This window comes from Xenopus laevis, chromosome 5L (assembly GCF_017654675.1).
Source record: "Xenopus laevis strain J_2021 chromosome 5L, Xenopus_laevis_v10.1, whole genome shotgun sequence".
In the NCBI taxonomy this organism is placed as follows: Eukaryota; Metazoa; Chordata; class Amphibia; order Anura; family Pipidae; genus Xenopus; species Xenopus laevis.
This window is the reverse complement of record NC_054379.1, coordinates 53,044,996-53,061,390: the sequence shown is the minus strand read 5'-3', so window position 1 is coordinate 53,061,390 and position 16,395 is coordinate 53,044,996. Positions and strand designations below refer to the sequence as shown.

At 40.0% G+C, this 16,395-nt stretch overlaps 1 protein-coding gene across 4 annotated transcripts in view; it reads right to left on the bottom strand.

Moving 5' to 3' along the window:
* LOC108716123 (histone-lysine N-methyltransferase SMYD3) overlaps positions 1 to 16,395 on the bottom strand; it is a 325,190-nt gene continuing 308,795 nt past the window's right edge. For 3 of the 4 annotated variants that reach the window (XM_041562758.1, XM_041562759.1, XM_041562760.1), the window contains exon 13: positions 2 to 387. In XM_041562758.1, coding sequence (XP_041418692.1) covers positions 286 to 387 — 102 coding nt within the window. In that variant the 3' untranslated portion in view covers positions 2 to 285. Of the gene's footprint in view, positions 388 to 16,395 lie in introns of all 4 variants that reach the window. The other variant, XM_041562757.1, reaches the window with a different exon arrangement.

The following is a 16,395-nucleotide window of genomic DNA, read 5'->3' as shown; positions in this document are numbered from 1 at the left end:
TATTAGAAACATTTTTTATTTTGCACAGCCTATCTATTTACCCAGTTTTTATTTTCACAATGAACAATTCCTTTAATAAATCAGACCCACATGTATTAACATAATACTAAAATGTTCTCTTGCCTTTAGTCAAACGTAGTAGTTGCACAAAGAGGAATGTTAATGTTAATGACAGCTATCTCTCCCAATACTTGCCAGTGAATGTTATAACAAAGCTTTTGAAATTATACAGCACTAAGTAGTGAAGCAGATTTGGAGAGTAAGTAGAACTGGCATCCAGTCTTCCTACATTCCTCTCATATTGGCTTCACAATCATTCAGAAGCTCTGCCAACTGCTGTGTCTGGTTGTGGTCTCTTCCGTGTGTCACCTTCATTATATCAAAGGCCTAAAAGACACAAAAGTGTTACATTTAAAATGAATAAGCATTTTCCATCATTATACATAGATACCTGATAAGTCTGAAGACTTGATTGAAACAGAAGGCCTGATGGGGCAAAAATACTATTCAGTACCCTGATAGCCCTATTTCCTCTTGATCCAGAGTCTTTAGAATGAAATATATGTAGATACACTTATAGATGAGTCTTAAACATATGAAAAGCTTTTTTAATGCAGCTGAAAAGTTACAATAAAGGTGGAATTGGTGATGCTTAGTAAAATATGTGACTGATAATCATCTTCATATTCCGTTCCAAAAATATATATGCATTTGCAAGTTGGCCTACATTTCTTAAAAGATACCCAGCCTGAGCTGCAGTGTTTTATATATCACCGTGGATTAGAAACTGTGAAATCATAATTGTAATTTGATTTATTGTACCCAAATGAAAGAAAGATATATGTAAAAACCTGCAGCTGCTCAGTAGTGTCCAGCAATCTTATTGTATGTTTTAGAGTCAGGAAGTTCAGACTGATCATTAATTACAATCAAATTGTTTTCTGAAACCTCCCACTCAGTGTATCTGTTGCACACTCTCTAGCAAATGCTGTGTATATTTATGTTGTGCATGGATTCTAAACTGCTCTAGACTTCCTGTTCCAATCAAACACGCTTTCAATCATCCCCAAACTCTGTTCCCACAAGGTTCTAGTTGTTAATTAACTGTATGGCCAGATCCTTCCATTTCTACTCAGTGTGGCTCATTTATAAACACTGGGCAATTCTGCACCAATCAGAACTTTGCTTTGATTGCTTTACTTCCAGCTGGCTGAAAAAGATAATCACTGATTGGTTGCCGTGGATTACTGCCCTGGTGAAAATTTGACCAGTATTGATAAATGACCCTACAAAGATACCCTCTGCCCTAACATGTGGACTAAGGTACATGTGGACATAATAAGAACATATTGCATGGAAATTTAGATTCCTTTGTGGAAGTGCCTAGGCATCAGATCCTAAAATTCTTCTTTTATATCTACAAAACTAAATGTACCAAGGGAAAGGTAAATGAAGCTGCTTTTTCAGGGTTGAAATGGGCTACCATGAATATCGAATCCAGGCTAAACTGAATATACTATTTAATTAGTCCCCCCAAGCGACACAAAATGATATTTGACAAAGTTAACCAGACTATCCAGTTAACATGACTATCCTGTAAATGATATACTTATAAATGGTGCTAAGTGATGTTATTGGTTATAATCGGAGCTTAGTGATGTCATTTCTGTCACATGACTCACTGAAACGTGTATTATAATAAAAAAAGCACCCCCTGTTGCAAAATATAAGGATATTAGAAGTCACCGTGGAGTTCCATGAACGGTATAAAAACACAAGTCCTAGATAACTTATAATATCCTTATATTTTACAAGAGGGGATGCTTTATTCACTATATAATACACAAGAGTCATGAATATCCTGTAAATTATAAATAGTGTTTAGTGTTTTCATCGCGTATAGTCTGTATTTAATGATGTAATATGTGTTACATGACTCACTGAAACTTATGTATTATAATAAACAATGCACCTCAGGTATAAAAAAAAAATGAGTATATTAGAAGTCACCCCATGATCTGACGTTTGGCCTTGTGCCTTTATATGCCTCTGTGACTTCTTATATGTAAGGGATAAGGGATGTATTAATTGTTATAATTGAATCAAATCATGTGATTACAGCACTAAACACAAATTAAAAAGGTTGTTCACCTTTGAGTTAACTTTTATTATGATGTAGATGTAATATTGTGAGACAATTCCATTTTTATTATTTGTGATTTTTGAATTATTTAGCTTTATATTCAGCAGATCTCCAGTTTGCGATTTCAGCAATCTTGTTGCTAGGGTCCAAATTACCCTAGCAATCATGCACTGACTTGAATGAGAGACTGGAATATGAATAGGAGAGTCTAAATATAAATATGAGTAATAAAAAGTAGCAATAACGATATATTTGTAGCCTTACAGAGCATTTGTTTTTAGGTGGGGTCAATGACCCCCCCCCCATTTGAAAGCTGTAAAGAGTCCAAAGAAAGAGGATAACATTTTTTAAAGGAGAAGGAAAGGCCTATTTACTTGGGGGTGACAAAAGCTAGGCACCCCCAAGTGTATATACTTACCTCGCACCCTGGGCAGGTGCTCCTATCAGCAGAAAACTGCACCAGTCCGGGGGTTTTTCCAGCGAGCACTACGGCGATCGGCTTCTGGCTTCTTCTTTCTTCGCGCAGGTGCGCATGCATGCACAGTACCGTGAAATTCCAAACTTTACCGAAGTAGTTGTCATGTCTCCAGCATACGCTTTTACCATATTTGGGATTTCCCTATTCATTTGCTCGGAGCTCCCTCCTCTGGACACTTGTTGTAAGTGCACAACGTCACTTCCTATATCCATTTTTACACCTCCATAAGGCTTATGGCAGAATCTGGACTAATCAGGCTACCGTACGCCCACCATGTGACCTAGAGCAATGCCTTGTGGGAGCCAGGACTCCATTTTACAGACCATGCTGCTGGAAGAAGCACACAGTTCTGCATCTCCCTTATGATAGAATCGCTGGTAAGGAAATAGTTACACCAAAACACCTCCACAGCTGCCAGAAAACCCTAGAGACATTGCTACAGAGACATTTATGCCAGTATATATATTTTATGCTGCAGTTATATGTTCATTTGCATGTTTTTATATAGTTCATTGCAAGCATACTTATTATATTTTCTGCTGTTTGTATTACAGTTTCACCTTATTCCCACTTGCCTATTCAGTAAAATCTACAGACTCCAAGCTTAGTCTCTTTATTGAATTGTGGGAAGGTTTAGCTGCATGTCGAACTACACACTGCCCCAGGGTAATACGTAGCGAGGACAGAACAGTGAAACAGCGCTACCACAAAGGTGGGATTGAACTATAACTCACTGCATGCGCAGTAAAACAGCAGCTGACACACAAGTGATTAAACCAGCTACGCTGCAAGCTCAGACAACAGTATATTACAGTGATCCGGATAGAGCTATTAAGTCATTACAGCACAGAAAAGCCACTACAAAGGCATATCCAGAGTCCCATAATGTCACAGAAAAAGACATCCTCATTAGTGACCAGATCCCAGGTCTCAGGCTCCTCGCAACGCTCATCTGTTACTAATGCTGCCGCCATTGCCCGCGCAAAAGCAGAAGCAGCAAAGGCCCGTGCTGCCTTCGCAGAGAGGGAAATGGAGGCAAAAGTAAAGAGTGCACTCTTAGAAGCAGAAAGGGAATCAGAAAGTGCACGCTTAGCAGTAGAGGCAAAGCTGGAAAGTGTTCGCTTAGAGGCAACCCTAGAAAAGCTGGCCAGAGAGAGAGAAGCTGCAGCGACTTTGGCAGAAGCAAAAGCTCTAGAGATGATTGTGTACCCTAGCAGCGAAGGACACAGTGAGGTACCTAATCTTGAGACCGAACCCCATGACCCACTACAACGCACTAGAGAGTATGTCTACCAGCACTCCAAACAAGACACAGATTCTCTTTCAGCACAGCAACCAGGCCAACATGCTGCTCCTGAACCAAGCCAAGGATGCCATACACCTCCAAAGGCCATCAGCAAGCTGCAATTGCATCAGAGAGACCACGTCGAGCTAAGTGATCCTGCCTACAACACCCACTTCAACCAGGTACCCAAGCCTAGGGTTAACCCTGCACCTACCTCTTCAGCTGTGTCACAACAGTATGTCACAGTCCAGCCTAAAAGAGAACCTCCAGACAGGTATGACTATACAACACCTTCTCACTATTACACTCAGCCACCCTCTTATCCTGGTAGTAACCAGGTAACAATGGACTTTGCCAAGTTCTTTGCAAGACGTGAGCTAGTCACAAAAGGACTTGTAAAGTTTAACGACCGCCCAGAAGGCTTCAGAGCCTGGCGATCCTCCTTTCGGAACACTATCAGAGACTTAGACCTTTCATACAGTGAGGAAATCGACCTCCTTATCAAATACCTAGGAACTGAGTCTGCAGAGCATGCCAAAAGGATCAGAGTCATTAACATAAATCACCCAGAGACTGGTCTCAGAATGATCTGGCACAGACTTAATGAGTGCTATGGCTCAGCAGAGGTTGTAGAAAATGCACTCTTCAAGAGAATTGATGACTTCCCTAAAATAACCAATAAAAATTACCAAAAACTTAGGGAATTAAGCGACTTGTTAATGGAACTACAAGTAGCCAAAGCTGAAGGAGACTTACAGGGGCTTGCATTCCTAGACACAGCCAGAGGTGTTAACCCCATAGTACAAAAATTGCCCTATAACTTACAAGAGCGGTGGATGGCACACGGGTCAAAATTCAAAGAAATGCACAATGTTCCATTTCCTCCTTTCACTGTATTCATGGACTTTGTATACCAACAAGCCAAGATGAGAAATGACCCCAGCTTTGATTTCACTTTGCCACATACCACCCCTTCAGTACCAAATACTCGCAAAGCAGCAGTAACAGTGCACAAAACTAATGCTTCCTCTTTAGATTCCTTTCACAGATCGGCAGAACCTTCTCATGAGGAGACAAGGAATAAAGACCCTGGTAAGCAGTGTCCTTTACACCAGAAGCCTCACCCCCTTCTGAAATGCAGAGCCTTCAGAGAGAAGTCCATAGAGGACCGCAAAGCTTTCCTCAAGGAAAACAACATCTGCTACAGGTGCTGTTCATCAACATCTCATCTTGCCAAGGACTGTAAGGTCAGTGTAAAATGCATAGAATGTGACAGCACGCATCACAACACAGCTTTACACCCTGGGTCAGCCCCATGGACTGTATCTTATACCAAGAGCGCCAGCAAGCATGGCGGGGAGGAAGATAGCACTGTCACAAACACACAAGAAATCACTTCCCAATGCACAGAAATCTGCAATGGTGCCGTAGGAGGCAGATCCTGCTCCAAAATTTGCCTGGTCAGAGTATACCCGACAGGCCAAACAGATAAAAGCATTAAGCTCTATGCAATCCTGGATGACCAGAGCAACAGATCTTTAGCCTGCCCAGCCTTCTTTGATGCATTTAAAATCAAGGGCCCAAACACTCCTTACTCTCTAAAGACATGCTCAGGAGTTGTTGAGACAGCAGGAAGAAGGGCATCTGGATATCAAGTAGAGTCCATAGACGGAAAGGTATGCCTACCCTTACCAACTATAATAGAATGCATCCAGATCCCAGATAATAGATCTGAAATCCCTACACCAGACATAGCTAAGCATCATGTACACCTGAAGCGCATAATGCACTTAATCCCCGAACTCGACCCTAAGGCTCAGATAATGCTTCTCCTTGGAAGGGATATCCTGCGGGTACACAAAGCAAGGGACCAGATAAACGGCCCTCACAATGCACCTTATGCCCAGAAGCTAGACCTCGGATGGGTCATAATAGGAGACGCTTGCCTTGGAAGTGTACACAAACCAGCCTGCGTAAACAGCATGCTCACAAATACATTAGAAAATGGACGCCCCTCCATTTTCCCACCATGCCACAACCAGTTCCTAATAAAGGAAAAACCTTACAGCACCAGCCTGGGACACACACCCCTCCACCTTTCTGATGATAGTTTCACCCATGACAGTGATCAGGATCATTTAGGATGCACAGTGTTCCAGAGAACAAGAGAGGACAACCAATTAGCGATGTCTATTGAAGATAAAACTCTTTCTAAAAATAATGGAACAAGAACTAGTTAAAAACAATTCAAACAGTTGGGTCGCCCCTCTACCCTTTAGGCCTCAGAGACAACGCTTACCTAATAACAGAGAGGAAGCCCTTAGACGTTTCTCTTCTCTCAAACGCAACTTTCAAAGGAAACCAGAGATGAGAGATCACTTCTTTTCTTTCATGGGAAAAACATTTGAGAATAACCATGCAGAGATAGCACCCACCCTCAAAGACTCAGAGGAATGCTGGTACCTACCAATATTTGGGGTGTACCACCCAAAGAAACCAGGACAGATTAGAGTGGTCTTTGATTCCAGTGCCAAATTCAAAGGTGTTTCCCTAAATGATGTTCTCCTCACAGGCCCTGACCTCAATAACAAACTTTTGGGAGTTCTCCTTCGTTTCCGCAAAGACTCTATTGCCTTTATTGCTGACATTCAACAAATGTTTCATTGTTTTCTTGTCAGAGAGAAAGACAGAAATTTCCTGAGATTCCTTTGGTTCAGAGATAACGATCCTTCTAAAGACATCACAGAGTACCGCATGAGGGTGCACATCTTCGGCAACAGTCCTTCACCTGCAGTCGCAATTTACGGGCTCAGACGCTCTGCTCAGGAATGTGAGGTAAGGTACGGGTCAGATGTTGCACAGTTGGTAGAAAGAGACTTCTACGTAGATGACTGCTTAAAGTCCTCACCCTCAAGTGAAGCCGCAGTCAGCCTTCTCAAAAGAGCACAAGAAGCACTTGCCTGCTCCAACCTCAGGCTCCACAAAATAGCTTCTAATAGCAAAGCAGTGATGGAAGCCTTCCCTTCCCAAGACCATTCAAATGATCTAAGAGACTTAGATTTGGGAGCTGATTCCTTACCTGTGCAACGAAGCCTTGGGCTTCTGTGGGACTTAAAGTCTGATACCTTTGCCTTCCAAGTAAACAGAGAAGAAAAACCCTTCACTCGCAGAGGTGTTCTGTCCACAATAAATAGCCTGTATGATCCCCTAGGATTCGCTGCTCCTGTCACCATACAAGGTAAAGCACTTTTAAGAGACTTAACCCTGGAAACATCCGATTGGGACACCCCACTGGCTCCCGACAAAGGTAATTCATGGAGAGAATGGAGAAGTTCCCTAAAGGCTCTCGACAACCTTTGTGTTACACGTCCATATGCCCCGGTACCTTCTACAGAGGTACAAAGCCAAAGACTTTGTGTGTTCTCTGATGCTTCGGTTAAGGCCATAGCTGCTGTAGCATACCTTAAAACCGTGGATATCTATGGACAATGTCACGTTGGGTTTGTTATGGGCAAGGCAAAACTGGCACCAATCCCAGAACACACTATACCCAGACTAGAACTCTGTGCTGCAGTCCTAGCCGTAGAGCTAGCAGAGCTCATCACAACCGAGACAGGCATAGAACTCAAAGAGACTGTATTCTACACAGACAGCAAGGTAGTACTAGGCTACATTTATAACGAAACCAGAAGATTTTATGTTTTTGTCAGCAACAGGGTGCTCAGAATCAGACGATCCACTCATCCAGGACAGTGGAACTATGTACCCACGGACTGCAACCCTGCAGATCATGCAACTAGAGCCGTTGCCGCAAGTCAGCTTAAGGACACGTCTTGGCTCACAGGACCAACATTCTTGTACAACACAGAGCAAACTAATCCTGAAAGCGAGACATTTGAACTAGTAGATGCCAACTCAGATGGTGAAATTCGTCCACAAGTGTCTACATGTCATACAACGACTACTGACAACCAACTTAAACCCAGCAGATTTAACAGATTCTCAACCTGGAAATCACTCATCCGAGCTGTCACTTGCTTAACCCACATAGCTCACTCCTTTAAACATACTGCATCTACACATGTAAGTACCTGCAAAGGATGGCATCACTGCCAGAAGGTCTACACAGCGGCAGAATTTCAGAAAGCAAAATATCTCATCATCCGCACTGTACAACAAGAGACCTTTTCCAAAGAGATCGACTGTATCAGAGGAAACAAGCCTGTTCCCAAAGATAGCACTCTAAGGAAGCTTGACCCATTCCTTGACCAGACTGGCCTATTGAGGGTAGGTGGTCGTCTCAAAAACATGAAATTAGAGTTTGAAGAGAAACATCCTCTAATCATCCCTGGTCACCACCACATTGCAAGTTTGCTTGTGTGCCACTACCACGATCAAGTCAAACATCAGGGTCGTCTATTTACAGAGGGAGCCGTGCGAATGGCTGGATTGTGGATAATTGGAGCAAAAAGATGCGTTAACAGTATCATTTTCAATTGCATTCTTTGTCGTAAACTCCGTGGGAAGCTGCAAACACAAAAGATGGCCAATCTTCCAGCTGACAGACTCAGCTTAGACCCACCTTTTACCAATGTTGGATTAGATGTGTTCGGCCCTTGGTCTGTCTCCACACGTCACACGAGAGGAAGTCATGCCAACAGTAAACGTTGGGCAGTCATATTCACTTGTATGACCATCCGAGCTTGTCCATATAGAAGTCATTGAGTCAATGGACACTTCAAGCTTCATAAACGCTCTGAGACGCTTCATTGCAATACGAGGTCCCGTGAAGCACATTCGTTCTGACAGAGGTACTAACTTTGTTGGAGCAACCAAGGAGCTACAAATTCCTTCAAACGTCAATGTTAAAGATGTTGAAAGATACCTAACTGATCAGGACTGCATCTGGACATTCAACCCACCTCACTCTTCTCATATGGGAGGAGCTTGGGAAAGAATGATCGGCATAGCCCGAAGGATCCTCAATTCCATATTCTTACAAGTAGGAACTGCAAGGCTCACCCATGAGTCTCTAATTACATTCATGGCCGAAGTTTCTGCTATTATAAATGCCAGACCTCTTACTTCTGTCTCAAATGACCCAGAAGATCCTTTCTTGCTTACACCGGCCACTCTGCTTACTCAAAAGACTGAGACAATTAGTGTTCCTTCTGGAGAGTTTACCACCAAAGACTTATACAAGCGACAGTGGAGACAAGTACAGTGTCTCGCAAACTCCTTCTGGGACAGATGGAGAAAGCAGTATATCTCTACTTTACATCCACGAAACAAGTGGCAAACTATCAAACCCAATCTCAGACTTGGTGATGTTGTTCTCGTGAAAGACTGTCAATCGCAGAGAAACGAATGGCCCTTAGGTCTGGTCACCAAAACATTCCCAAGTGAAGATGGGAGAGTCCGCAAGGTTGAGGTCAAAACCTCCAAACAAGGAGAAACAAAATTGTTCTTCAGACCAGTAACAGAACTAACTTTATTATTGTCTCCTGAGGAATAATGGTGCCATCCATGGATGCCAGACGGGGAGTGTCATGTCTCCAGCATACGCTTTTACCATATTTGGGATTCCCCTATTCATTTGCTCGGAGCTCCCTCCTCTGGACACTTGTTGTAAGTGCACAACGTCACTTCCTATATCCATTTTTACACCTCCATAAGGCTTATGGCAGAATCTGGACTAATCAGGCTACCGTACGCCCACCATGTGACCTAGAGCAATGCCTTGTGGGAGCCAGGACTCCATTTTACAGACCATGCTGCTGGAAGAAGCACACAGTTCTGCATCTCCCTTATGATAGAATCGCTGGTAAGGAAATAGTTACACCAAAACACCTCCACAGCTGCCAGAAACCCTAGAGACATTGCTACAGAGACATTTATGCCAGTATATATATTTTATGCTGCAGTTATATGTTCATTTGCATGTTTTTATATAGTTCATTGCAAGCATACTTATTATATTTTCTGCTGTTTGTATTACAGTTTCACCTTATTCCACTTGCCTATTCAGTAAAATCTACAGACTCCAAGCTTAGTCTCTTTATTGAATTGTGGGAAGGTTTAGCTGCATGTCGAACTACACACTGCCCCAGGGTAATACGTAGCGAGGACAGAACAGTAGTTGTCTATTTCATTCTACTGTGCATGTATCTGCCCTGGGAAATTTAGAGATAGAAGAAGAAGGAAGCCGATCCCTCTGTGCTGCTCGCTGGAATAACCCTGGACCAGTGCAGTTTTCTCCTGATAGGAGCACTGGCCCAGGGTGTCAGGTAAATATACCGTATACAATCACTTGGGGGTGCCTTTCCTTCTCTTAAAAACTATAAAAAATAAATAATGACAACCAAATAAAAATTCGCTTAGAATTGGCCATTCTATAACTATATAAAAATATAAACTCAAACTTAATTTAAAGGTGAACCACCCCCATCATGAATAGCAAGTAGTCTCAGACCTACTTGTTTTGAATGGATTTTTCTTTTTGTAGAACTACATGTGATATTTTCCACTATAACTTTATTATTAAATCAGTTGTCAAATCACTTATCTACAAAACCAGGTTTAGAACAGGTATTTCATTGTGAGCAAATAAAGACTGTTAACGACAATGTTCAGGTTCCTGACACATTTACAAGCATTTCTTTTATAGACGTTGTGGGTTTTATTACTGCAATTCAAGGTTTAGATGAAATTAAGTTTGATCTGTAAGGGAAATATTTATAGAAAATTCTTCAATAACCACAGGGCTGGCTCAAGGACAAGGAGAGAGAGGAAATTGCCTTAGGCCTGAGCTGTGGAAGGCTTCCCTTTGTGAATGTATTTATCCACATTTCTATATTCTAAAAACTATATCCTGGCAGGAGGCCCTGTTTTGAGGAAGGCAGAAAGATGAGCCAATGATATAGACTGAATATAGACCCAACAGTGTGGCATCTTTTTCAGCTTCAACTAGTTCCAATAAGTCATTCCCAGGACCTTCTTTTTTAATCTCAGGAGATTTAACCCAGACAGTCCCAGAACCACATGGGGAAAAATGCAGCTATCATTTGCTGATTCCAATGAAACATCACCCCCAGTGGCCAAAACTTGTGTTGATATTTTTACACTGGATACATACAGCTTTTTTATATATATTTATGGTAAGACGTGATGAAAGTTATTCCAAGATATGATTCAGTTGAATGTTTGTGTAGTGGGCATTCTATTTTTAAACTGCCTTAGAGCACAGAGTTTATTGAATTGGCCCTATGAGTGCCCTGAACTGTAAAGTAATCCCATCACAATTGTCAGGCAATATTTATGGTGATATATCTTTTCCCTCCAGAGCACCACAAATTCTGGAAATGGTGTAGGCTACCAGTTTAATGAAGCGTGATGCTGGAAAAGTGCTCTGAGCAATGTGGGAGCTATTACATGGAAACCCAATACTATATAATTGAAACCATCAAAAGGGGTGTGCTGGTCCCATTTTGTCTGTTGGGTGATTCAAATATTTTTTCTATCTTCCTTCTCAAAGCCTGGACTTGTCTGATAAAGCTTTGTATTCTGGGTAAAAACATGGAAAACTGCTGAAATTGCACTTTGCACTTGGAATCATAAATGACCCCTAAAACCTTTACAGGTGAGAATTAAAATGGCTACATTGAGTCATATTCACGTTGGGTGGATTTTCTACTTTCTACTCCCTCTCTTTTGATAGCTCGCTGGGACTTGGTTTTGGTTAACACCATAATTTTCCTTTCCTGACCATCTTGCTGTCCAGTTTTTCAACCATTTTGACAGCCTCTTACTCCGACATCTGGTTTGGAGGCATGGAGCACCATAACCCTTTAAGTGCCATGAAACATAGAGCCTACAGTACCCACTGTAAATAGATCATAATACTTCCGGTCTACACGGCAACATAGAACAAGCCAGCTGAGGCACTGAAAAGATTAAATCCTTACCTAGGAAGCCAGCTGAGGCACTGAAAAGATTAAATCCTTACCTAGGTCATGGTGATTTGGTTCAGGATTTAGAGAAGGAAATAAGCCATATGTTTTGGATAACACGTAAAAACTGATGTATGAATTACAGTTATGGGACCTTTTATCCAGAATACTCAGGACCTAGGGTTTTCTGGATAAGGGATCTTTCTGTAATTTGGATCGGTCATAACTTAAGTCTACAAAAAAATAATTAAAAGATTAAATAAACCAAATAGAATTCTTCTGCTGCCAATAAACATTAATTATATCTTAGTTGGGATCAATTACAATGTACTGTTTTATTATTACAGAGAAAATGGAAATAATTTTGAAAATTTTGAATTACTGGATTTCAACTGAGCCTATGGGAGGTGGCCTTCCCGTAATTCTGAGTTTTCTGGAAATCAGGTTTCCAGATACCAGATCCCATACCTATAATCCTATAAATTCAATTCCCACTGGTGGTTTTGCAATAGGCACAAATTACATAAAGAACTTATTTATTCGTCTGATGAAGCTTTAAATACTTTTGATCGGATGTTTTTCCACTAGGCAGACCCAGATGAAACCAAATGTAAATTTGTACTCATAATAAAAAAAGTTTGAAAGCATATTGCAACTATTTGCTATTTTATTTCATTATGTAAAATTGAATGAAATAGCATAAAACTACATTTATATTTCCACAGGTCCAGTAAAAGAAAAGCATAAGGTTTTAAAACCCAATGAAGCAAATACCTTCCTACTGATATGTTTTCTATCTTACAGCTTTTTAATCCAAAATAGAGGTTTATGGGTGTTTTATGTGTTTTTCCTCCTTGAAGATGCTGTTTATTCGTCCCACTGTGAGTGAGTGTTACATGCTTTTCTTTATGAGTCAGATCATACAACATCAAAAGAACCACCCATGTAGTCTGCAGTACAGAATTCAACTATGAAAAATGGCTGTAATATAAAACAGTAAAGCAAAGCAGTTTCTCCAGTGTATGCAATATTCTTTAGGTGGAAATAATAATAACGGTATATAAATGAGATTGACTTAGTTTGCACTTTCTTCTGTAAATTCAGATGATGAGCAGGCATGTTTGATGGCTTTTCATATTGCCATGTGAATAATTGCCGTGGCTTAATGACATCACAGAGGGAATACGAATATGCAAATTGATTAGACGCCGCCGGATCCCAATGCAAGAGATTTGCAATAAGTGCAGCAAGCACGTCTGGCTTGTAATGGAGGGCTCTGCTCCCAGAAATGTTTTGTTTTATGCGACTGCTGATTAGAATAAAGATGTTCTGATGCGAGCCAGAAAGCAAATGACTCAGCTCTTCCCGCATAATGAGCACAGGCAGTGGAGTGGCCACTTCTTTCTTTTTTAATGCAGGAAAATTGACGTTTTGTGCTGAACGAGACAAGAACAAATCTTTTCTGCATGATTAAGAGATGTTGAATCAGTTATTTTAAAAAATGGGGAACATTTAAATATAGTTGGAGAAAATTAGGGCATTTGCCTACACATTTTCATTGTGCTTTACATTGTAAAGATTTGTACTTGAACAGCAGTAGTCATAGGTTGCCTAACTATATAGATGGTCTCTGTAAATTGGCAGTGTATGATGTCTTTCTAATATATGAGATCATACTTCTGTAGAGTTCAAGGGGGTTATTTATTAAAGTTGGAATGCCAAAAACTTGAAAGATTTGCGTTTTTTTTACTATAAAATTAGAATTTTTAGTGGGAAAAAAACCCTCAAATTATTCTAGATTTATTATACCCTGAGGATGGAAAAAATCCGGCATCTCAGACCTGTATACAAGTCAATAAGAGAGGTCCCTATCCTATTTGGAAGTTTCTGTGGTCTGCGCTGGAATTAACCCAAAAATCAACTACTTTTCGGGCAAAAATCCAGAAAAATCCGTGTTTTCGGCAAAAAGCCCCAAAAAAAATGTACAGTCACATTGTGGATTCAAAAAAATCAGATAAATTCGGATTTTGATAGATAATTCCCCCAAGAGTTTTTACAGTCGGTCTACATGTGTTTCGCTACTGGAATTGAAAATAAACTAACTTGGCACATTTAATTAAATTACCAGTGCCTTTGTTTCTGCTGATGGTACCCTACTTCACATGATATTAGGTTCATGAAAGACTTAAGGGATGGTTCACCTTTAAGTTAACTAGTAGTATGTTATAGAAAGGCTAATTCTAAACATCTTTTCAACTGGCCTTCATTTTTTCTTTTTTATACTTTTTGAATTATTTGCCTGACCCCATCTAAAAAACAAATGCTCTGTTATGATAGTGACAGAAGGGGAGATTAGTAGCCCAGCGACACATCTCCTCTTCTGTGGCCGACTAATCTCCCTGTACTGCCTTCAGATTTCCAAAGTCGCCTTGTGTGTTGTGAAATTGCAAAGCGATCCCGCCGGCTAAAATATAAGTCAAATATAAAGGCAGTACGGGGAGATTAGTCGCCCACAGAAGAGGAGAATTGTCACTGGGAGACTAATCTCTCCATCGGCCACTAGCCTAGGATACACATTTATTGCTGTTATTGTTCATGTTTTTATGCAGGCCCTCTCCTTTTCATTTTCCAGTCTTTTATTCAAATCAATGCATGGTTGCTAGATTGCTGAAATTGCATACTGGAGAGCTGCTGAGTAAAAAGATAAATAAATCAAAACCACAAATAAAAAAAGATTCTCCTTTTGGTTGTGGATTGGGATTTACTTACATTTATACGAAAACCAGTTACCCAGAAATGTTCATCACATAATGCTGCCCTACTACTGTGGCATGCCATGGAATCAGGAGTGACTGCCTTTTTCTGCAATCCTATACAGGTATGGGATCCATTATCCGGAAACCCATAATCCAGAAAGCATCGTTTGTAATCCAGAAAGCTCAGAATAAATTATCCAAATAAGCAAAATTTTTAAAAATGATTTCCTTTTTCTCTGTAATAATAAAACTGTACCTTGTATTTAAACCAAACTAAGATATAATTATTCCTTACTGGAAGCAAAACTAGCCTGTTGGTTTTACTTAATGTTTACATAATTTTCAAGTAGATTTGAAGGTCTGAAGATCCAAATTACAGAAAAATCCATTATCCAGAAAACCCCAGGTCTTGAGCATTCTTTATAACAGGTCCCATACCTGTACATGAAAAATATTATCAGTCAACCTGGAACCATGAATTTCAGTTGTTCCAGACCCAATAAGACTGTAGCTAGACTAGTTCCAGAATATCAAAGCAGTAGAATATGATTAAATATAGGTATGGGACATATTATCCAGAATGCTAAGAACCTGTGGGTCTTCAGATCTTTCTGTAATTTGGATTAACATACTTTAGTTTATGTGAACTAAAAAATCATTAAAACCTTAATTAAACCGAATAGGATTATTTTACCTCCAATAAGGATTCATTATATGGGGATCAAGCACAAGGTACTGCTTTATTATTACAGAGATAAGTTTACAGAGTTTAAAATTGAGTCAATGGAAGACAGCTCTTTCTGGATAATGTGTTTTCAGATATCTTGCCAAGACAATGCACTTATTTCTACACATCCAAACTGAATATTTACAAATATTTTCCTATTTAAGTACAGCTGAATTTTAGTATTTGCTGGAAAGTCCATAATATGTGGAAACACAGCATACAAACTAAATGTGCATTTTTATAGTTTTATTTACAAGGGAATTATGATTATCCTTCTAACAAGCTGGTTTCTTCTGCAAATCTATCCTCAATGTGAAATTTCTTGGACTTCTTTGCAGTAATTATGAAAGGAAGTTTTTTTCCCCTGCTCATTACAAGAAATGCTGCCTCGCTACTGTAACAAGCAATTCTCAGGGTAATTGGATACCCGTTCAGCTAAACCTCTGTTTAAATGTGATGTACATCATTTGTATTCCGTGTTTAGCAATTATGTAGAATGCAGTTCCTTAAGAGCAACGTGCAATTAATGTAGGTAGTGTGATGGAACATGTTGGGATTGCCTGACATATGTAGCTGTATAATTCATTATATTGAACTGACTGTTCAGGTTCTGTCTGGTAACTAATATAGGATATGTAAGTAGCAGCAAATAATTTGTATTGTTTGTTATTTTTGTCAGCAATAGTAAATAGTAAATGTATGTACTGTAGCAATAGTACAAGAGACATTCAGAAAATGCTGATACTGTACAGTTTTATTTCTAGAAGGTGCTGAAGGGCAGAATTATACTTTACTTGAATCACATTTATATGAGACACAGTGGCCAGAAATGACTAAACTCTATATTGGTAAATAGCACTGCTTCATGGAACATATCCAGCAAATGACTCTTAGAAAGCTGAACAATTTTATCAGAAAGATAAATATTGTTATTTATTTTAAACAAACCTTCTAACAACACCAGGGGTTTAGGAACCAGATCATAAAATAAATGACACAATAATAGGGAAGGGGATACTGGGACAGGCAGAATGTATTCAGCTAAAAAATATGTATG